We start from the raw sequence: 24924 nt of genomic DNA on the forward strand, positions 1-24924 counted from the left end.
TCTACTGGAAAAAGCCATAATTATGTTACGTCGACGACGAGGGCAAGGAGTAGGAGGACCTCGTGGAAGAAGCAATGGATGGGGCCAGCGAGAGTATCAACTGACTTTATTTCTGGGATGTGATGTCCTTTCTCGTGTACCGTTGCTCAACGCGACTCCAACGACGGTTCGCAGCAGCATGTGGTTGTGGTTCCCGTACTGCCCCACCCATCCACGAAAGAGTACAGGTCGCAACCACATAATAATTAAATTTTTATATGAAACGATTCCGGCGCGGGTTGGATTCACCGTAATAACGGCACCCCGCGAGCAGATGGTTCGGGAATGAGGAAGTACCCACCCGAGCCAGAGTCCGGTCGGTCACATTTGGCAGTTAATAGCCAGAATTTCAGGGGAAATTACCTGCCTTGGACTGGACTTGCACGTATGCTTCGGCCAGGGCCGAATCGACATTTTTGGACCTCCGGCACAAAACACGGCCTAGAATATTTTTAATTGAGGTAGAGGTATGCAGATCTCTAAAAATATATTTTCTCATAAAAAGGCATCTAAAGTCTCTATTTTACCCAAAACAAGTCTCTTAGGATTACCCTCTGACTCTTAGAGACAAGATCGACGCAACCTCCAACGGCCGAGAGTTGTTCTGGCCACGTTCATGCGAAAGCTGGAGACTGGGAAGGAATAATTGGTTGAATGCCTACTTAAGAGTAGTATACGTTTTCTCAACGTTCAGGCTTTCTATGTATGGGAAGAGGCTGGGATTGAACTCACGACCTTCTGCTTTGATAACAGAAGCGATAGCAATTAGACCATCGACCTCGTCTTAACATTATTTCGGTTTTGTGCAAAAATGAACTGGCGTAGAAAATTTGTAAAAATATTACGGTTGTTTTGCACTTTGCTGATACTTTTGCTGATTGCTGATACTGAACTAGTGATTAGAATTAACCTAAAAGTAATGAACAAATTGTCTCTTTTTTCATTGAAGAAAATAAAAAGTCATAATACTGTAGCTACGGGGCTCCACATTTGTGAATCCGACCCTGGCTCTGGCCATAGGAAACAACCCGGTGGTGGTTGCTGGCATAAATAATTGATAGTGCCGCTGGAGAAAACCTACAAATTAGAGTACCCGGCGGCAGCGGTCAGCTAATTAGCGAATATGTCACTCCTAGTGGCGACTGGCAAGTTACTAATAGATTACAGCTGGTTGTAGGATACCTACGTAAGAACTAGGTTAGTACGTTTGCTCAGAATGGAATGTTCATTTCACGTCGCAATCAGAGGAAACTTATTTAGCAGTTGTAATGGGTTTACCTTTTAGAATACAATACATTTCGTTGAAACACATGTCGTATACCGGAAAATTCTAAATGTTGAAACAAAAAGACACCCTTCCCCAACTTTACGCAGGAACGTAAATCAAAATACTAACTGGTGTGTCAAAGCCACCATGGTAATAACCCCAACCATGGTAATTATGTGTATAAACCGATATAAAAAAAGGAACCGGGTAGACAACCCCCCACGACCGCCAGCGAACGAAAGCAACGGGAAAAACGTTATAAATTTATAATTATTAAAAATGTAATTATGATGATAATTATTGCGGATCGCAGTGTGTCATACAGTGGTCGCCGTTCCGTGGGTACGAGGGCACTAGCAGAGCTGGGCGGAAGTGCAATTTTTCATTGCGACCACCCACCCGAACAACGCCGCGGTTCGTTTGTTCCATGGAAGCTCTGTTCGGTTCATTGTAGCAGGAATGGAATCAAATGAGATGTAGTTTTTTTTGCGCTGTATCCCTTACCACTTTTTCTGCTGATAAAGTTAACTGACGCTCTTCAAATGATCAATAATGAATGCAAGGATGAACTGAACGATGACATGAAAGCGTTGTTGGTACTATGATGTAACTGATGCGCTACACCGCATGAGGTTTCTCTGGTGGTATAATATTTATGGTGGTTTCCAATTAGGCCGGAACAAATTTGGAATTTTACTTTTGTCACCCCACCCCCCCCCCTTCAAATTTTTCAAAAAGTCAGAGGGGGGAAATAAATAAAATGTCTTATTTTCAGTGTTGGTTTTTATTTTTTATGTGTGTCTTAGCTAGTTTGTAATTCCCTTTTACGATATTACATGAGATAACAGGTGTTATTGGATTATAAGTCCTAAATCTGTTCGTTAATGCTTCTAGATGTGGGATCTTTTATTGAACGGTTTTCTTTTAGAATAACGTTCACGTCACTTTTACTGTAACAGTGTAGACTTTGAAAATAGAATATTTTAGTGATTACCATGAATTATTATTCATATAAACTTTCAATGAACAATAAATGTGTCAAATCGATGATTGGCTCTTAAAATTTATTTGAATACATGTTTTCCTAGTAGATCCCCCCATGCTATGTCTGAACCAGGAGATTATAAAAATCGAATGTACATCGGATTTTTCCTAGCTAGAGATTAGTATTAGGTATCCACTTTTAAGCTATTTTATATACCAAAATCTATAAAAATCCCGTTTTGTGACCGAAATCTGCCCATACAAAATGTATGGAAAAAAAATTCACCGATAGAATATTTTAAAACCTTTCGATTATGAAAATATGGACCGAATACTGATCTTTAGCTAGAGGAAATCCGATGTTTAGATTTTTATAATCTGCTGATTCAGACATAGCGTGCCTCCTTTTTCTGGATGTAAATATAAATGTTGAAAGCGTAATCATCATCCACAAGCTGCGTATCAAATGTCCTTGTCTGTATTGTGTTTGTATAGGTAAACGTTATGATTCTATTTTTCATTTTAGAATAAAACCATATTTATGGGGGAATTCGCTCTATAAATATAAACCGTATATAGAAAAAGTGCCATCAAAGCTGCTCTTCAGGACACTTACAACTAGTGACAATGGAAATTCGCGATTTCGTGTAGGCTGCAAAATTTGGCCTTCGACTCAAAATTCAGGAAAATCCGCGAAATTCGTTTGATCGTTTTAATTCATATGAAAAACGCAATGATTTTCAGTTTATTTCCTATGTAAATTTAATTAATGTAAAAATTTTATATCTTTTAGTTTATCTTGCACTTCTTCTGATTGCTTGTTTTGTTTTAAATTTTTGATTGCCACCCTGGTTAAATACAAACTACAATTAAAACACACCGCTTAGTTTACATATTTGAAATGTAGTTTCATTGAGAACAGGTACTTAATGCAAAATTTGAACAACAGTATGGGTCCGCGACAAAGCCGAGAAATTTTAGTTTCATCACCTTCATCACCCGTGAAATTTAAATAATTTTACTGCGAATTTCCATTGTCCCTACTGTTGTCCTAAGCATATTTATCTTACCTTAGTCGCTAAGGTTTGCAAAGAACATGGAACAAGAGGGCATAGAAGAACAATATATTTCACAGAGCCAATTTTCATCAATTTTATTCAAATCTAGTGAAATATTTTACAAACAAAATGTTACATATATGTTAAATCAAATTAGAATAATATAAATTTAATTAAAAGTTGCACCCAAGTGCAACATTTCTGCTGTGTTCCTAAAATTGTAAATAGCTTAAAAAAAATTTGAAAGTTTAATATTTTCTCTCATCAAAACTCAAGAAAAAACACCCTGTTATTAAAAGAAATCGAATTATGAAAAATATTTTAGATTAATGTTATGGAAAATAAAAATGAAAATGACATCAAATGTCTTGATTTGAAGGTTATATGTGACAAAAACATGGTGTTGCAGCATATAAGTATAAAAAATGATTAATTTACCTGAATTTCCATTTTATTTTTTATTGTCCCCCCCCTCGACCCATTTTGACGGAAGGTGACAAAAGAAGATTTTATGATTTGTTCCGGCCTTATCAGTGGGGAAATTCCACGAATACCAGGTACTCGAATGAGCAGGTTGAGATAGATAAATATTTGTGATTTTCATTTTTTTATTCGCTCTAACTACTCTAGTCCTTTGAAGGTAAACACAACACAGAACTCATTTTTAATTTGGAGAAACTACTCTACAAGTCTGTGTTTTAACTCGTTCACGTATTTGAACCATCTGTGCAGAATCTCAATAAAGATAATAAAAACAGTGTATTTCAGTATTGTACCCTTCAAAACCGGTCTAAGTGCATATCTTGGTCAGCGTTAAGTCAGAGCGGACCAAGTACAAATCATGAGAAAATTTGATTATTATTTCATTAAATGCGCAATTACCTTACCTCAATTTCACTTTTAACAGATTTGATGAATGTTGTGAACTTCGAGAGATGTGAAACAAATCTACTTTGGATGATCAATAAAAATCGATAAAAGTATGCAGTCAGAGTATACCAAGTGCTTACCATAACAGCGAAAATGATCAGCGCGCTGGGGAATGCGAGGCAACAAAAAACATTTCAAGAGTTTTTTTTTTAGATTTTTCAACATCGAATGATTTTTCTACTCATCCATCAATAGGAATTAATAAATATTACTTATTTCGATGCATTTGATTTTGATTTTTGACCATATACCTTATTTGGATGGGTGCACACAAGAGTAATTTGGGTAAATCATGGCCAAAATTATGTTTTACCCTAAATGACCTGCTCATACTTTAATATTGACTAAAAAACTGTTATTACTCAATTAGGATTAATTTCGAACCGTTTCAGGACAATTATCCACATATCAGTGAGTAACCGTATCGAAAAAAAATACCATTGAAAACAAACAGTTTTTGAGTTAATTTCTGATGACCAATCGTTTGAATATTCTACTAACAGATGAAAAATAGATTTGTACGTCATAAATTGATGCGCATCTAGCTCGCCAAGAGGATAAGCAAGTCCATTGAGAATGCTTTAGATACCCGTCATTTCTGAAAGTTGGGACCATAAACCTCGATGAAAAGGACTTTTATGCGTATAATACTGTGGATTTTTTTTTTTTTTCAAACAATGGTGTGAATGAACGTTGATGACTATTGAAGGATCGAGAGTAGTGAAGATTTGTTTTGCGTTGAAGAATGTTTATTTCTATGAAAATAATGTTGAATTCAAGAATCATGTATGGTACGATATCAACAAACATTCAAAAACAGCCTAAAAGTTTGTTCGTTTTTTTTTTTATCAACAAAACTCGTACCAATGCACAATGGTCGGGCTCCATATAAAGGAGCGGCCAAAACTACCAAAACACTTTCTTGAGATTTTTATGATTTTTATTATTTTAAAATATACCTCATGTATTATATTATTATGGTTCTTAATTGAAATTGAACTAAAATTTAAATTTCTTTGACTTTTATGACGTCAAACTGACTGAAGTCATGAAATTGAAAAATGTAACAATAAAATAAAGTACAAAATTCATATTTAAGGAATGCAATATTTTCCCAAAGTTACATACTATCTGAAAGCTTATGGTTCAGCACTTTTATGGAGCATGAGGATGGAAACAAATATTTGGTTGAAGTTTTTATACCGTTCAATATTACACTTAGGTAATTTTGATGATTTTAAACATGAAAAACAACTCTTGTCGCGTCATGTCGCCGCCATTTCGAATATTGCACTTTAAAATTCATCTTTAGATCTTACAAAAAACGTTTAAATTTTTTGCAGAAATTTGCTGATTTACAAGTTAGAGCTATTTGAATAATTCAATATTTTCATACATTTTGACGATATTTTCCATACAAAGTTGATATAAAATATATTCAACCACTCTTCATACATATTTTGATCAAACTCGTTAAAATACAAACAAAATGTGTGCTTTCAGCCAAATTCGATTGCATTTCTAATAAAAAAAAAAGCTTTTAAAAAAAGTTACGTGATATGTGAATAACCCCTTCGGAAACAATAAAAACGCCAAATAACATATTCAGATTACATATTTCATCGATTAAAGTGATAAAACTAGTTTTGGCCAAACTTCGTTTTTTTCCGACCATTGTGGCAATGAGCTCATTTTGTTGAAATAATTCAGTATCGGGAATTTTTTTTTCTAAATCGCCTACATTGAAGCGTTTTCCGCGAAATTATTGATCTTTCAATTTCACCCCGAAACGGAATCCCCCCAGTTTTTATTCATGAGATTTTTTTCAGCACTAAAACCACATTTGTTAGAAAATTTCTGTACATGAGTCCGTGAGGTCGTCGTACCGTCGTACTTGTTTTCCTGTATTCAGTAGTTTGACATTGTCAACATGGAAGAGAACAGATAAAACCAACCGGGAAAAATTATCCATTTCAACCGAAATTACGGTATATCTCAAAACCTATTAATGTGATGTTAATAACTGTGGAAGTGCTTATTGAACACTAAGCTGAGAAGCAGGCTCTGTCACAGTGAGGACGTAATTCCAAGAAGAAGAAGAGGAAGAAGTCCAAAAGACAATGTTTTTAATCATGGCACCATTGCGTCTCTTACAAAGCATTTCTGTTTATTTCAAAAATTTGCTCAATCTGATCTGGCGATGTCATGTGTAAAAACTGTGATATACGTTATTTACAGTATTGGACAAAACATTTGCAACTTTTTCGATTTTCCATAGAAAATGATTAACTTTGGTAAGCTATATCTCAGCTATATCAGACATCACTTGAATTTTAACATATATTTTTGAGTGATTTTTCCAATCACAAGTTCAAAAGTAGTAACTGTTTGACTAAAGTGAAATTTTTGACTATTTTTTCATAAATGATATACACATATTGAAGGAATACCTTCATGGTACCTTCAGCACAATTGTAGATTATAACGAGATGAACAAGTTTGTTGAAGACAGTTTTTGTGTAGGGTAATCAGATTTTGAGATAAATAGTTTTGAATTTTTCGTCGAAAATTACACTTTAGTTAAACCGTTATTACTTATAAACCCGTGATTGGAAAAATTATTCAAAAATGTATGTTAAAATTCAAGTTATATATGATGTTCTGTGAAAACTTCATTCGAATCGGTCCATAAAAAACTGAGATCTACCTTACCAAAGTTGGTCATTTTGTATGGAAAATCGAAAAAGTTGCAAATGTTTTGTCCAATACTGTATAAAATTAACAATTTTACTTAAGTTAGTTATGCAATTAAAATAAATATGTTTAAATTACAATTTTCTCAGACATCACATTGAACAAACGCATTAAGAACATGATATTTTCAAAAGGTTTAAAATTTCAAGTGCGGAAATATGCGGAAAAGTTTTATGCTGCAACTGATAGATAACATGTGTAAGTTTCACACTGTGGTCGAAACTTTGCCGGATATTGCCGTATAAGGTAACTTTTTCAATACTGAAGTTTACGAAAAATGACTAAAAGTTTGTTTTGCAAAATTGTCTTGAAAATAAACAAATAAAAAATATTTTTTGGAAAATTTTATGCAGAAGCTCAAAAAGTTCAGTAAAAAATATATGTTTATTTTGGAAACATTGTCACATGTAAACAATAATTCTGTTTATATAATATTAAAAAATGAAAAAACCATTGAAAAACCTGCTTTTTTGAACACTTTTAACATTTTTTCAAGGTTATATAACGTCTTTTCAATGTAGCCACAACATGCGGCATACTATTAGCTATGTTTAAAAAATATAGCGGGGTCAAAAATCCAGTGTTGCGATGGATCTTCTTCGTGAACAATGATCGACGCATCTTCGCGATCCAACATTCGCCAAAATTCATTTTTCATTTTTGAGTCACGAAGAGCATCGCAAAAAGCGAACGGATGCAACGCCGAAGAAGCAAAACAAACACACCGATAAGTGGTTCGCGAAGCCTTTCCCCTCGTAGGATTCATTTATCCACGCACTGTTCATTCTGGTGATTCATTGCAAGGTTGCTTCTTCTCGTAAAGTCAAGCAAACACTCAACGCTAAGCCAGCTCCACGCAGCGCATGTATTAAAACTATACAGAATGAGGCAACCAATGCAGAACTGGCTGACTGAGTGAAAATTCTGTGTAGGTCGCACTCATTCTGTGAGTTGCCGACGTGTTGGCCTTCGGTTGTGCGGGGATCGATGGAAACGGATCTGTCAATGATCTCCCGCGCGGCAGCAGACAGTTGACCGTTGGTAAGATGGGGAGTTTTCTAATATGTTTTCTAGCGAAAAGCCGGAAGATGGTCGCAAATGCAAAAGTTTTTTCCCCATTTGCTTCCACTTCGGCTATTCAAATGAAAAAATCTCTAAAAAACTTTAAAACTGGAACTGAATTCCGCATTCCAAGCGTTCCTCCTCTGTGCTCATTTCACTCATTCAGTATTGTTTACCACCGTTTGCATAAAACTGTGTACAGCCCCTTTGTACAGAATCTGTGCTGCACGAAAAGAGGCCAATTTTGTGCGCTCGGCACTCATTTTTGAGCGGAGCAAGTTTAGCGTGATTGTTGCGAGCCCATTTGAAGATGATCGAAATGAATATGTTCCTGCTCTTCGCGAAGAACAGGCAGCGTGGATCGTACCGTTCACATTACCGAGCGATGGAAAATCACCCGATGATACCGTCGGGAGAAACAGCGATCCGAAAATGGAACACGAACGAATGAAGCGCCAGAACGGTTTTTAGTGTTTATTCGCAGATTCTGTTTTGATGCCTACGACAATTCATCGTGCTTCGCGTTTCCGATCGCTGTACAGCAACATTGCAAAAATCTTAATTTTTTAAGTTCGAAATTATGGCCACGAATTTGTTCTAGGTGCTCCTCTGTGGGGTGGTCAGAATTGCAACAATTTCTATGCAGACAGAGCGGACCATGTGTTGAAAAGCAATAAACTGATAGATTATTGCATTTTTGAGTCGATTTCAGAGTCCGATAGAAGTTTATGGTAGTTCTATGGTGTATCTATGGAATTTCCTAGAATTTGCTTGTTGGACCAGTATATTTTTGTCGGTACTTAAGATTTTCACTTGGTCCACTCTGACTGAACGCAATTAATTTTCAAGCTATCGTGTTGCCACTGATTTTTTTGCGAGTGAGCGAAAAAATGCTAAGCATGTTCGGGCGTGACACTCAAAAGTTCTTTTGAAGCGTGAGTAAAGGTGAGTATTGCAACAAAAAAAAAAAGAGAGTACCGGAAAAATCGCATTTTTTTTTTGCACTCCCACTCGAATCGCTTGAGGACCTGTGTTGAAAATTTTTAGTTAAGTTTTTACTCCTCAGAAAACCGGCAAAATCGCCTCATCTTTGCATCTCAGAGGAGTTGCTATCGAGCCTGACCTCAAGTAATATAATTTGATATCCTATAGGAATTAAGGACTGTTCATTTTATAAAGTGGACACTTTGTTTATGCTATATCTTTTTTATTTATTGATAAAATCGTAATCGGTTTTCTGTGCATCGTTGAACTATTATTCTACAATACTAGGAACATATAAGATCTCAGAAAATGCTTTTGGTTGAAGAGCTAAATAGTTTTTCCAAAAACTACTAAGAAAAGCAGTTCGTCAAAGTTTAACATTATTTTTCGCAAAACAAAAATCCTATTTTTTATGAACAAATAGTATGTTTGTATCCTTCACTATTCTACTAAAGGTAAAGCTTTGAAAAAATCAATTTTATGCCACCATTCTCTGATATTAGTAATTTTAGTGATTTACCCATTTATGGTGAAATTTGCTGATACACCATCCTTTCACTCCCAGCAAAAGAGAAAAGTAAAAAGCGTGTTCAAAACTAGTTTGGATTGCTAAAGAATATATATTTGTATAAACGAGAGCTAAATCGTGAGTTTAAACCACAGTCTTAAGTATAAATTTTACTGTTTATGGTAGTTTTACTAAAAAGTCTCATACTTTTAAAATCATGTACGCATATTTATCGATATACAGAAAATTGCAAACGGTTTTCTCCGTATATTTCAATTGGTAATCTTAGAATGACATATTATGAAAATAATATGAGGAAAATAAAATCGATTTTATTACATAATGGATAAACTATTATTCAGCTAGTAATGTTATTTGTGCATCTTGTCCCGCCTTACCCTACTGTAAAAATGTCCATGATATTGTAGAAAAATGTGCTGATTGTTGGTGGCTTTCACTAAAATTTATTTTAAAATTTCGGCCTTCCATGATTTGGGCTTCTGTGATTCGGCCTTCTGTGATTCGGCCTTTTGTGAATCAGCCTTTTGTATGTTTCGGCCTTTTGTGATTCGGCCTTTTGTGGTAGACCCTATGGCACTACCCTTTCCATCAACATTCCGCAACATCCCGTAACACCTATGAGAGGTCGTAGAGTTCTCTGCATCTTTCTTAAGTAGGTGTTCAATCAATCATCCTCTCCCATTCCCCAGCTTTCGCAAGGACGTGGCCAGGACAGCTCTCGACTATTGGAGGGTGCGTCAATCTTGTCTAAGAGTAAGAGGTTAGCCCCAAACCTCTGACTTTGGTAACGGACGGGAAGAAGGCAACCTTCATACAATGGTCTAGGACTGTACCATCTTCGAATTTGTGCGAAATGCTTAATGCTAATGCTAACTTATCGCATTGGTTTTTCCAGGAGCTTATCCTATGATGTCCCTAGGAAAATGTCTAATAATTTTCCCAGCAATTTTCCAAACATTCAAACAAGAAAAAAATATTTCAAAGATGCGTTCGGAATTTATTGGGCTATCTTCAAACGATTCCAAGCTGTTACACATGTCACAGCTAACAGTGAATGTTAATGGCCTCAAATAAAAATTGGCTTTCAATGCTTGTTCAATCATCAAGTTGTTTACTAGAACATGGTGAAAACAACACAGTTGAAGTGTTTCCAGTGGTTTCACCCGCACTCAATGCCATCCATCGGGTTTGGTACATTGTAATCGGAACTGCATGTAGCCGCTCTGTGCCCGATCAGATTTTAACTCGTTTATTTTTCTCAGTATATCACAATAATTGGATTCATGACCGTGTGGCACACCTCGAAACGTGTACGTGATGAAAATAGGTAATCAAATGATTGTAATGATATAATAAATAAAACCAAATTAAATTCATTTCCATCACGACCGACATATCTCACCCATCAACATGGTCATCATCATCCATTTGGTAGTTGTTGTTGCTGTTCCTGCAATTGCACTGACCTGTTCTCGCGGTTTCGCATCACAAACAACACATCAACAGGAACGGCCGGCGGTTCGAGTTTCGCTTCCAATAATGGATGAACCACAAAAACCCACGAAAACCGATGCCAATCAGGGTCATCACCCACTGCTGCAGTATCATCGATGGTAACACTGATGTTGAGTCCTCGAAATGAATTCCAAAAAAAATCTTCATCACCACCGCATATGATTTACCAGCTGGAAAATATTTTATAAAATTGAAACACCAGAAGGCAGCAAACAAAAAAAACGACTACCCTCACGGCAACATCTGGCCGCGGCTTTTGGGCGGGATGGCTCCGATGTCACACCCCGGCTATCAACGGTCATGTAGCTGCGGTTTACTGGCCTCTGGCGGTCGCGATAGATAGCCTCAGCGGTGTTGGTCAAGTCCGGGGCGGTTCAATGGGTCGTCATGATTAAATTCGCACCAACCAGGCAACCAACTCCCAATATCGGCCCCCTCGTGCAATTGATGCTGTCATCACGGTGCTCCCAGAACCGTTATTAACGGAGGAAAATGTCCAACAAATTTGTGATCACCAGTAGATTTTTATAGCTAAGCAAAATTAAAAAAAAAAAATCATAGGGCCTGTGTTGAAGTTATACTCATTTGATGATATAAGTCTAAAGATTCAAAGAAAATCCAGAGATATGTGAACGGTTCTTCATTTACCGTGATTATTAGAAGAATTATGCCATCAAAACTTGAATCGAAGCTATACGTAACCTCTGGGCGGAGTTTTGAATAAACAGATTTAGTTACGCCCCCATACTGCGAATATATCAAGCGAAAGCGAAATCCATATTATATATTAATAAATATCTAAACTGGGCAAAAATTTTGTTTTATCATTGAAAATTCCGTTGGTGATCAGTGTGGGCCACTAAAACCAATTTCGAATACTTTATAATTTCGGGGTCCAAATTGACCAATCGCATTAATTTCTTATGGGAGTGACCAAATTAGGAATACTCTGGCCAATGATCAAAAATTATAAGGAAAATGAATTATTTCTTTTACTTTTTATATAAATTCGAACAATTAAATGAATGTAGCTTCTTCATTTGAATGTGATTTAATGAATAAGAAATGATTCTAGGGGCTTTGCTTTGTAGAATACACTATGGTTTTAATTTATGCTATGGTCATAACCGCTGCTTCTACCCTATAGATAAATGCGGTATTTTTCCAGAAGACTTTTGGGGTTTCTTACAAAAATCCTTCAGGATTTCTTCCGGAAATCCATCTGAAACTATTATAATTAACCCTCTGAAATGTATTCCAAAAACCCATCATTAATTCTTTCATGATCGTCCCTGGGACTTTTTTGTATATCTCGCTTAGATTCTCTCAGGATTAATGCTATTCTTCTGGGATTCTCCCGGAAATCCGTCTCAAATCATAGTAAAAAATATATTCTTTCACAGTCAGGTTATTCCGTTCAAATTCTTGGGGTTTTTCCGGAAATCTCTATGGAATACTTCCGGAAATCCTGTTGATATTCTTCCAGATATCTCTCGGGATAAATTTAACAATCTTTTCTATGGAAATCCATCCGAAATTTTCCAAGAATTTTCTCAGCAATTCTTCTGAAAACTCTTCAGAATTGTTTGGAAATTCTCCTGGCCCTTTTCTAGAAATCCGTCTTTAATTTTAATGGAGATCCTGCTTTAGGTTTTCCTGAAACCTTTCTGGAAAAAAATCGAATATCCGTCTGGAATTTTGATATTCTGATACAATCTCTCTGTGATTCTTCGGGAATTGTTGAATTTCCTTTGAAATTTCCTGAAGTTCTTGATGAGATCTTCTGAAAACCCCTCTTGAATTCAAATGGAAATTCCTTAAGAAAACTTGTGGACAGCTATCTGGGATAGTTTTGGGAACTTGTAAGACACAGTGTGTTTCTTTGACAAATTGAGACATGAATTTGCGAAAAAATACGCGTTCTAGTGAGACTCGAACTTACGACTCCGTGTACGCTAGACCGGCACTTTAACCAACTAAGCTACAGAACATCTTATGATTCTGCGGAATAGAAAGCCAAACTGAGTCCGAATCTGGGACTCTATAAAAATACCTCATGAATTTATCCGGATGTCTGTGGTTTTCCTGAAAACCTTTCAGGGATTCTTGTGAAATAACCTCTGGGATTCGTTTATCTACTTTACTTAATTACTACAATCTCAGATGATTTCCGGAAAACTCCCGGAGGCATTTTCGTAAGAATCCCAAAAGTATTTATGGAATAAATTTCAGAGTTATTTTCGGAAGAATTTCTAGTAGAATTGCATCAGGATTTTTGGAAGAATTTTCCATAGAATTTTCATGAATTTCGAAGAATTTAATTTCCAGTATTTTAAAAGTAGTCCTTAAGGACATACACGCAAAAACCGCAGAGGGATTTAGCAAGAATTAAAAAAATATGCCCAGAAGAATCCTAAAGGGAACGGAAGAATCGTTTAAGTAGTATTTGCATTGGAAGAATTACTGAGCGATTTTTGGAAGAATTCTGTGCTTACCAGAAGAACTCAGAGAGATATAAGAAATAATCTCAAGATGTGATAGATTGGTGAGCTGTCTGGTTGTTGCACGCTGGATGAACGCTTATCGTGTAGCGCGACATTGCAACTCACCAAAAAACGAAAGGTTGGAATAACAACAGCCCTATAGAAAGCGGCTGGTAATTTGATGGAGATTTTTTTCTGCTAATAACGGTCTGGGGAGCACCGTGGCTACATTTGGGAGGTGGTCGTCTGAAGTGACGTTTGCATGTGCGTTACTTGGTTTGGCGCGTTTTTCACACCCACCATTTCTCGGATCTTCGGACATGGAAAGCGGTGGTAGTTACCCAATAACCCCTTTGGCTACCAGCCAATTTGATTGGAAATTGCTTTGTTTCAAGCAAATGTTGCATGTTCTATGTTCCGGATAGTTCGCGTAGTTTCGTTGCATGATTCTAGCCCCACCATATTCCTGCCAATCGCTCTGATTCATACAAAACCCCGTCAAATCAGTTTTTAATTACAACCCCCTTTCCGTTCGATTCTTACAGGGACCGCAGGAGCAGATGCCACCACCTTGACGCCGTACGCCGCCCTGCCCCAGTTTGGTTCGGCGGCTACAGCAGCATTCACCACAACGCCTTTACCTAATCCGACGATGGCGCAGGCAGTGGCCGCGGCCGCTGGCAAGCAGATCGAAGGTAAGTTCCCCCTTGCTCTCATCTCGCAAGAACTCCTCGATTCACCGTGATCTCGCGTATATTTCCCGCAGGTCCCGAGGGTTGCAACCTGTTCATCTACCACCTGCCGCAGGAGTTCACCGATACCGATCTGGCGTCGACGTTCCTCCCGTTCGGCAACGTGGTGTCCGCCAAGGTGTTCATCGATAAGCAAACCAACCTGTCCAAGTGCTTCGGCTTTGTGTCGTTCGACAACGTTGCCTCGGCGCAGGCCGCCATCCAGGCGATGCACGGTTTCCAGATCGGCACCAAGCGGCTGAAAGTGCAACTGAAGCGCTCGAAGGACGCTTCGAAACCCTACTAGGAGCGCGCGTGTGATGTCAGAGCAGGAATTCAGCAGCAGCAAAAATCGGGACAACAGCAACAATAAAAATGGGGAAAATGACTAGCAGAAGGGAAAGACTGGTGTGGAGCAATTAATGTCGAGGGGGAGAGTAGCTTCTACGTTCGTCGTCGTTCTGTTCGTAACTTGTCTTGTTGTAATGGTTCAAAGGAAAGGAACGTTAAATGTAATTGTTTCGCGATAAGCTTATTTCACATCAGACAGCAGCACACACATTGCAAGACGAAGGAGGAGGAGGATGATGAAACTATTGCTTGTGGTGCCCAACAGAAAGAGAGACAAATGAGACAAAAACCAGCGGACAAGGTTGTGTATGAAACGTTTTTATGTCCTGTTTCCAGATTTTATGGTGGCCGTTTTCCTGTTTTAACTTTTTCCTTATTTTTGGTTAACGTTACGTTTCGTTACTTGTTTTATGAAAGCTAAAGGAGAAAGCCAAAAATTCCAACTACAAAAAAAAACTAGATTGGTAGAACCAACACAAAAAGGTAGAAAACTTGCACAAAGCAACAGTAGGAAGGCAAGACGAGCAATGACCGTGTACCATAAGCTGGATTTTGTTGAGTAGTTTATTTTTTCATTAACGTTCAATATTTTACTTACAACTATTGATTATTATTAGTTCCACCGCAGCTTAGAGAGAGAAAAAGAGTAGTAGATTTAGAGCCTGACGGCTGGGAAAGGCATTGCGCGGGAACGGCCTCTCGGAAAGTTTTACAGTTTTTACGCAGCAGGCAAGGTGTGTTACAAAGTGCAAATTGTTGTTAGTTTTTCGGATAGAATGTGACCAATTCCGAGAGGATCGGCGTCCGCACGCAAAAAACCTTCCCAGGGAAAAACCAAAGGCTAGTAGTCAGCTTTTGTTTTGTTGATTGATGCTTATTTTTACCAACCCCCCAAGTGAACTAGAATTCGTTTTACACCCTACACCTACACGTTATAATAGTAGTAGTAGAAGCAGCAGCTATCAGCCTGAATTGAAGTGAATTACTTGTTAAATACTTTTCACCAACCATATGTTTTACGTTTAAGCCAAAATATCCCAAGTGAACTTCATATTTTGAATTTGAGTTACGTTATTTTCGTTTTACTTTACCATGTTTAACGTGTGCAGCAAGAGTAACGGTTAATAATTTATTTTCACACGCCAATTACACTCTGATGATCAACACACACACACGCAGAACCATTCAATCAATTAGTTAGTAGTTTCACGTATATGTATCGGTTAAGTAAATGGGAAACAAAAATGCAAATGATAGAAAAGTCAGAGGGAATTCGTTGTACGTGGAATGTGTATACCAACTAAAACACACAAAACGAACTATTAAAGCACACCACCGTGAGAAAGAGACAGCTAGCAGGAAGAGGTCTGTTACTAGTGGAAGGTTATGTATACATGTAACTATTTATGTATAATCAGATTAAATGTCACTCATTCATTATTCATTTTCCAACATCAACGCGCCATTATTAATTCTATTAAAAGCTGAAATTACTATCAATTTAGTTCCATGGACTCCAACCCATGGGTATTGAACCGGCGAGTATAATCAATGCCCCGCGTGCACCGCGTCCACTACCATCTCTCTTTGAATGTGGACCGACCGTAGGATGTGCTTTCCGGGAAATGGAAATGGGGGGGGGGGGGTGATTTAGTTGGATGGGATGATGTTGCAGTGCTCTGCGCCGTCGTGAGGATGACAATAACTAGATAAATTCATTGGTATTCTGTACGTTTTTAGGGTAGTTTTCAATAACCGAAAGATTTTGTCTTATCCAAATGAGCAACTAAAGGAAATCCTTTATATTCGCTTTAGTTTATTAGGGTGTCGCACCATATACGGAAAGATTTCTTCACGATCGATTTTTTCCCATTCCATTGGAGCATACTTGTCCTTTGACTAGTGACAGGAATACCCAGGAAATGGTATAACACACCGGAAAAAAAATGTTTTTTAAACAGACTAGGGTCAGTGTTCCCTTAGTGGCTTTTTACGGCCGTTTTGCTATGAATCTTTTTAAAATATTTTTTGACATCAAGGTCAGGAGCTATTTATCTAAGAACCATTGATACACAGCTTGATTTTGTTAAAAAAATGATCGAAATAATTAGTTTTGCTTAAAATTTGAGCTCTCTTGCGCCTATAATTAACCTATTGTTCCTATAGTAGCACTACTGAGAGAAATTATTTTCCATTATACGAAATAAATAATGAATTAAATACTTTTTTTACATCAAACGAAAGCTTTTGATACTTTAAAGGAAAAATATAAAAGCTTTGTAAAAATACGGTTTTGATTAGTATTTTGCCAACGCCGTGATGCTAGTGCTACTATAGGAACAGAAATTAGAAATAGTGCTACTATAGGCACATGTATTCCTATAGTGACACAAGCGATAATAAATGCAAACATATGAATTTTCGCAGTTTTCATATTTTTCCCACAAAACCAAGATAAAAAGCTTTCAGATGATGTAAAAATAATGACGCTAGCGTTATTTTTCGATTTTATACGAATATTTGTTCTTAGCTATGCGGCTATTGGTACATCGACCCTACCTGTTCAATTTTATTTGTAGATTTCTGGCGGCAAGATATGTATTGAGATTTAAAGGATGTATTAGGAAATGTCATAGTAATTCATAAAAAAAAAAAATCCTAGAAGGGTCTTAGGGATCACTGACAAGCTTCTTGGTGAGATGCTTGACAGATTTCCATCAAGATGCATGGCAAATTCTTAATGAGAGCTTTTTAGCAATCTTAACAGAAATCATGACGATAACTAAACAGTAGATTGAAGTATCATTAGAAAATCACTAAAAATATACCAATAAGATTTGCAGTGGTTTTCAGAAGGCTGTTTTTTTTCTTGACGCTGATTTCTCGACGCTGATGGATTTTTAGCAAATTTCTTGGAAGATCTGAGTGGTTTTCAACTAAAGCTTAGCTTAGCTTAGCTTAGACTGACTACACATATCAATGGTTGCTATTCCGTGATTGACCGAAGTCAGTGAAAATGCACAAAGACAGCAAGGTGTGTTACAAAGTGCAAATTGTTGTTAGTTTTTCGGATAGAATGTGACCAATTCCGAGAGGATCGGCGTCCGCACGCAAAAAACCTTCCCAGGGAAAAACCAAAGGCTAGTAGTCAGCTTTTGTTTTGTTGATTGATGCTTATTTTTACCAACCCCCCAAGTGAACTAGAATTCGTTTTACACCCTACACCTACACGTTATAATAGTAGTAGTAGCAGCAGCAGCTATCAGCCTGAATTGAAGTGCATTACTTGTTAAATACTTTTCACCAACCATATGTTTTACGTTTAAGCCAAAATATCCCAAGTGAACTTCATATTTTGAATTTGAGTTACGTTATTTTCGTTTTACTTTACCATGTTTAACGTGTGCAGCAAGAGTAACGGTTAATAATTTATTTTCACACGCCAATTACACTCTGATGATCAACACACACACACGCAGAACCATTCAATCAATTAGTTAGTAGTTTCACGTATATGTATCGGTTAAGTAAATGGGAAACAAAAATGCAAATGATAGAAAAGTCAGAGGGAATTCGTTGTACGTGGAATGTGTATACCAACTAAAACACACAAAACGAACTATTAAAGCACACCACCGTGAGAAAGAGACAGCTAGCAGGAAGAGGTCTGTTACTAGTGGAAGGTTATGTATACATGTAACTATTTATGTATAATCAGATTAAATGTCACTCATTCATTATTCATTTTCCAACATCAACGCGCCATTATTAATTCTATTAAAAGCTGAAATTACTATCAATTTAGTTCCATGGACTCCAACCCATGGGTATTGAACCGGCGAGTATAATCAATGCCCCGCGTGCACCGCGTCCACTACCATCTCTCTTTGAATGTGGACCGACCGTAGGATGTGCTTTCCGGGAAATGGAAATGGGGGGGGGGGGGTGATTTAGTTGGATGGGATGATGTTGCAGTGCTCTGCGCCGTCGTGAGGATGACAATAACTAGATAAATTCATTGGTATTCTGTACGTTTTTAGGGTAGTTTTCAATAACCGAAAGATTTTGTCTTATCCAAATGAGCAACTAAAGGAAATCCTTTATATTCGCTTTAGTTTATTAGGGTGTCGCACCATATACGGAAAGATTTCTTCACGATCGATTTTTTCCCATTCCATTGGAGCATACTTGTCCTTTGACTAGTGACAGGAATACCCAGGAAATGGTATAACACACCGGAAAAAAAATGTTTTTTAAACAGACTAGGGTCAGTGTTCCCTTAGTGGCTTTTTACGGCCGTTTTGCTATGAATCTTTTTAAAATATTTTTTGACATCAAGGTCAGGAGCTATTTATCTAAGAACCATTGATACACAGCTTGATTTTGTTAAAAAAATGATCGAAATAATTAGTTTTGCTTAAAATTTGAGCTCTCTTGCGCCTATAATTAACCTATTGTTCCTATAGTAGCACTACTGAGAGAAATTATTTTCCATTATACGAAATAAATAATGAATTAAATACTTTTTTTACATCAAACGAAAGCTTTTGATACTTTAAAGGAAAAATATAAAAGCTTTGTAAAAATACGGTTTTGATTAGTATTTTGCCAACGCCGTGATGCTAGTGCTACTATAGGAACAGAAATTAGAAATAGTGCTACTATAGGCACATGTATTCCTATAGTGACACAAGCGATAATAAATGCAAACATATGAATTTTCGCAGTTTTCATATTTTTCCCACAAAACCAAGATAAAAAGCTTTCAGATGATGTAAAAATAATGACGCTAGCGTTATTTTTCGATTTTATACGAATATTTGTTCTTAGCTATGCGGCTTTTGGTACATCGACCCTACCTGTTCAATTTTATTTGTAGATTTCTGGCGGCAAGATATGTATTGAGATTTAAAGGATGTATTAGGAAATGTCATAGTAATTCATAAAAAAAAAATCCTAGAAGGGTCTTAGGGATCACTGACAAGCTTCTTGGTGAGATGCTTGACAGATTTCCATCAAGATGCATGGCAAATTCTTAATGAGAGCTTTTTAGCAATCTTAACAGAAATCATGACGATAACTAAACAGTAGATTGAAGTATCATTAGAAAATCACTAAAAATATACCAATAAGATTTGCAGTGGTTTTCAGAAGGCTGTTTTTTTTCTTGACGCTGATTTCTCGACGCTGATGGATTTTTAGCAAATTTCTTGGAAGATCTGAGTGGTTTTCAACTAAATACTAAAAAGATTAAATGAAAACTCTCGTTCTGCGGATTTGTAGAGATACTGATACTGATGTTGGAGCAGCCTTGTTTGAAGGACTAACTTGACTAGACCTTAAGAAGCCTGGATCCGTCATTTCAAATTTATACAAAAATGTGTTCATTGTATACTATTCTACAATCGATGAACAAATAACAAGTTTTTATTGAACAATCTTTAGCTTTGAACAGAAAAACTGCTCTTGAAATTTCGATGATGACGATGACGAATCCTTGAAGGTTATTTTATGACAAAGTTCTTATGAAGTGCTTAATTAGATTCTTTATGAGTTTATGGCGAGATCTTTGATGAAAGAATAACAATTTTTTTGACGAGATATCGTTCCTGTCAAAAAGATATCTTCATGGATCTAACGAGAGTTTCACCGGATCAAGAATTCCTCCATGAAACATCCCCTGACCATGTCCAACGCATCATTTTGAAAGCATTATTAGAAGAGACCGTTGCTCATTAAACTTTGCCTTTTGTGGAAGTATCATTTGTTATACTGCCCATACTCACGTAACAGTCCCATATGATTTTTCACCACTTTTGAGTTAGCTTCGTAAATGGTGTTTATTTATAGTGTACTTTCCATATTTATGCTTAAATTTGAGTTTTTGTGTGGACAAAATGCGAAATAATACTAAATCATGTGCGTCCCATAATGGAAGTACCCGCATAACAGTCCCATTAGTGGAATACGAATAAATTGAAGTAAACCTATTCCTATTATGAGTTTTGTAATCTTGCATCACGATTTATATTTCATTGATAAAAGAAATAATGTGTTTCAAACCACGTTCATTGAAAAAAAAAATGTTTATCAGTCCTATCTGCATTTTTGTCAAAATTGAGTTGAGTTTAGTTTTCAACATATTTTTCAATTGTTGTCGTCTGATTCAAAATTTTTAAGCAGAAAGATCCGGGATTTGGAAAACTGATTTTGAATGGACACCCTGCAAGAATTAGTTATAGCTTAATGGTTGAAGACGTTGTCCCAGTCTCTTTTGTTAAATGATACTTCTATGCACATAATTTAGGAGAAAAGTGCAGAACATGAAAAGTGAATAAAACTATGTCACTGAGATTTGTTTAGAAAGGCTGTTACAAATTCCTTTGGCACATTTTAATAACAAATCAGGAAGTTTTTCAGATCGAATACAACTCGAAATAAGTTCAAGTTATTCTTCTAGAAAATATCTTAACAGTTTCATTAACCTGATGTTGGCAGGTTCTGCAAAGAGTCCCTCAGCACAAATTCTGTCTGATTTTCTCCAGAAAATTGTTGTAAAATATATCGGAACTTTGCCATGAATCGCCATCGAAACAGTATCAAAAATATAAATTCAATTATACTAGCAATAAATGAAATAATTTGATAAATATATGTCAGAAAATTTCTTGTGGAATTCTCCCAGAAGCTCTGGGAGCTATGGTTAGTTATAGTCGGATTTTTTTAAGTTATATCTAATGGATTTTTAGATGTCTTTTAAAGCAATCCTTCTAATCGAATCTATGACAAAAGGTCGAAAGGACAGAAGGTCAAAAGACAAGATTCGAAAGGACAAAAGGTCGAAGAACAAAAAAGATGGGACAAAAGGTCGAAAATCTTTTTTCAAAGAAGGAAAAAATTCCCACCATGCAAAGCACTTTCGACCTTTTGTCCTTTCGACGTTTTGTCCCTTCTAATCATGTCTAGAGAAATTCTTAATTGAAACCTTCAAAACATCTCTTCAGAGTTCCGACCATCTTAGTTAGAATTTTACAAATGTGAAAATTTTCTAAGTTGATGAGGATGGTATTGAGTATTACTCGCAAAACTTTTATTATCAGAACTTAGAATCGTATTTCAATAACATGATACTAAAATCGTGGGAACATATCAGCAAACATTTTGACAGAACTCCTCAAAAATCTTTGAAGGATTTTCATAGGAAACCATCGAACATTTCTTCAGACTCTTTTTAAAAGTTTTTTTTTTAGAAATCCTTCAAGATATTTCAAAGAATCCTATAATGATCATTATAAGAATCAACACATCAGTGTATTCAAAAATCCAAATAGGATCTTGTAATGCTTTTTCAAAGAATCCTCTCAAACTCAGGAATGCATTTGTTAGAATAATTGCCGTACCCCTGACAAAGTCTTGCCAGTAATCCATTAACCTTTGCGTCCCTGATCTATTTTCCAAACCCAAATTTTCGTGATATTTTGGCACTTATTTTCACAATTTTCATCTGATTGCGATAAAATTTTTTCTTGGCCTGTACTAGCAACTTATATCGGGCTGACGGTTCCTAATTCATGCGGATGTCTTGTTTAGTTTGTCCGAAGGTAATTTGAGACAGCAATCATCGGATTGATGTCCTCCTCCAGGGTCCGGAAAAGACTTCAGAATATCACAGAAGTACTTGTAACTGATCCTATGTTGCAAGAAATTATTAAGTTTACATATAATTACACTCCCGGTGAAAAAAAAAAACTCGATTTCTTTGCTAAATCAGTTCTAGGATATTCCGGAAATGCTTGTAGATGACCCTATGTTGCATATATGCATCTATGGAATCCAAAACAGGCCATAATGGTTCCGAATGAGTTGAAGGAGTTGGAATATATACTACCGGTCATAAGTACGGACTCACTAAAATAAGTATTGCAACACTCAGCTGAATATTGAATAACCTCGGAAAGTTTAGCATCACCTCAATACAAGAATATTTATGATGGTATAACTCGTGATGCTGACTATCTATGATGGTGCGGTCTTCAGCAAAGTTGTTCAGGAGATCAAGGGAATTCGAAAAGCATTCAGATTGTTTCGTAATTTGGCGCTAGTTAGCATATTAAATTGTGCTATTTCAAATACTGCTATCTTGTGATCCAGATGAGATAGCAGGTTCGAATCTTCTGTAAAATTGTACAGAAGGTCAAACACATCTGCAAAGCAAACAGTTGGGTTCAAAATTCTATCGCTAGATGTCGTTGGTGAGCATGTAAAATTGAGCATTTTATATCAGTTCTATCTTGTGATTCGGATGAGATAGAAAATACGAGTCTTCGGCAAAGTTGTTTAGAAGGACAATGACATTCGAAAGGCAAGACTATATGCCTTTCGAATGTCATTGTCCTTCTAAACAACTTTGCCGAAGATTCGAATTTTCTATCTCATCCGAATCACAAGATAGAACTGATATAAAATGCTCAATTTTACATGCTCACTATTCGGAAATTTGCCACTTTGTGTCGCTAGTGTGTATGTAGAATTAGACAATTTCAACCAATTATCTTGTGTTCCAGATGAGATAGCAAGTTTTAGTTTTCAGTTAAGTTGACTATTAAGTCAAAGCTATCTGTAAGGTAAATTGTTTTGTTTGAAATTCTACCGCTATGTGGCGCTAGTGAGCATATAAAATTGATCAATTCTCTATTTTGTGATCCAGATAAGATTGGAAATTCAAATCTTCAGCAAAGTTGTTCAGCAGGTGAACGACATTCAGAAAGCTATCAGTTAGTTTCGTAGTGTTGCCGCTTGGTAGTGCTAGTGAGCATGTAAAATTGAACAATATCCAATACTTCTCTCGAGATAGCAAGTTTGACTCTTCGTAAAGTTGTTCCTAAGACCAAATATATCCGAAAGGCATGTAAAATTAAGCAATTTGAACTACTTCTATCTGGTGAACCAGATGAGGTACCAAATTCTAGTTTTTGTAAAATTGTTCACAAGGTCAAAGACATCCGACAAAGACAAGTCCTTGACCTTCTGAACAACTTTACCGAAGACTCGAACTTTCTAACTCTTGTGGATCACAAGATAGAATTAGTTTGAAATGCTCACTAGCGCCACCTAGCGGCAAAATCGCGAACCAAACTATTTGCTCTCCGGATTTTCTAAATCTGTTCTGTTGATGTTCTGATCCCCTGAACAACTTTGCTGATGGAAGCGATTTGCAAATCGTAAGGATCTAGAGTTATATCAATGTGAACTGAGTGTTGCAATACTTATTTGAGTGAGTCCGTATTTATTACGGTTAGTGTACTAATGGTTTATGATTCAGTCACAAACACTGTAGTTTTGTTTGATTCGTGAAAAATGATTATGGAAATGTCTCAAATGACGTTCGGACAGACCTCACGGAAAATCCGTATAAATCTGGAATGCCCGACGTGGGTTCCCAGTACAGGTCATGCAATCCGAATAGTATTGTGCTGTTGTATCCAAATTTCATTGAAATCGTCTAATAATTGTAGCAATTAGAGCCTAAAGATCACGAACATTTGGTTGATAAAAATAGGTCAGGAACGCGAAGTTTAAGAATCTTTTCAGGAATCCAACGAGGATTGTTGAAGGTTTCTATTCAGAATGTGATCAGAAATATGTTAAGTGTAATGCAAGAAATTCATAAATAATCTACTCAGATATTGGATATTGGATATCAATTAGAGTATTTTGTAAAGAATCTACCCATTATTTCACGGGGAATTTGCAAATACCGTAATCCGGGGTAACATTGATATTTTTATATGAATATTTTATTTGAAGATGCATATGTTGCAAGCTTTATATTTTTGAAAGAAGTACTGACACCCATTGCTTGTATTTATATACTGTGTTTCGTTTTCTGAAAGTTTAAGGCATGTTTATAAAATTGTTTAAGTGATTATTATATTTAGCTAATATGAGATAACAGTGATTACCCATGAAATGGTTAGAACAATGAAGTGGTTAGAAGACTCTCAAGAGGACCTGGGATCGAATCCCATCCCCGAGACAGTCACTAAAAAATCAGTGACGTCTTCCTTCGGAAGGGAAGTAAGACCGTTGGTCCCGAGGTGAACTAGCCCAGGGCTAAAAATCTCGTTAATAAAGACAGAAAAAAAACTAAAATAATGGTGCCTGGAGCCGAATATGAAGGCCCAAATTCTTTCAAATCATTTTCTTTCTGAGTTATTTCAACTTCTGTAATTACGGA

At 36.5% G+C, this 24924-nt stretch overlaps 1 protein-coding gene across 5 annotated transcripts in view; it reads left to right on the top strand.

The window, feature by feature from the left end:
• The window catches only part of LOC5565883 (CUGBP Elav-like family member 2), a 1005294-nt gene extending 986849 nt beyond the window's left edge, over positions 1 to 18445 (top strand). For 4 of the 5 annotated variants that reach the window (XM_021848116.1, XM_021848117.1, XM_021848115.1 and 1 more), the window contains 2 exons: positions 14151 to 14300; positions 14372 to 16145. In XM_021848116.1, the coding sequence (XP_021703808.1) occupies positions 14151 to 14300; positions 14372 to 14643 (422 nt within the window). In that variant the 3' untranslated portion in view covers positions 14644 to 16145. Of the gene's footprint in view, positions 1 to 14150; positions 14301 to 14371; positions 16146 to 17721 lie in introns of those variants that run through there. The other variant, XR_002501013.1, reaches the window with a different exon arrangement.
• Positions 18446 to 24924: the final 6479 nt, after the last annotated feature.

The sequence above is a fragment of the Aedes aegypti genome, chromosome 2 (genome assembly GCF_002204515.2).
Source record: "Aedes aegypti strain LVP_AGWG chromosome 2, AaegL5.0 Primary Assembly, whole genome shotgun sequence".
Classification (NCBI taxonomy): Eukaryota; Metazoa; Arthropoda; class Insecta; order Diptera; family Culicidae; genus Aedes; species Aedes aegypti.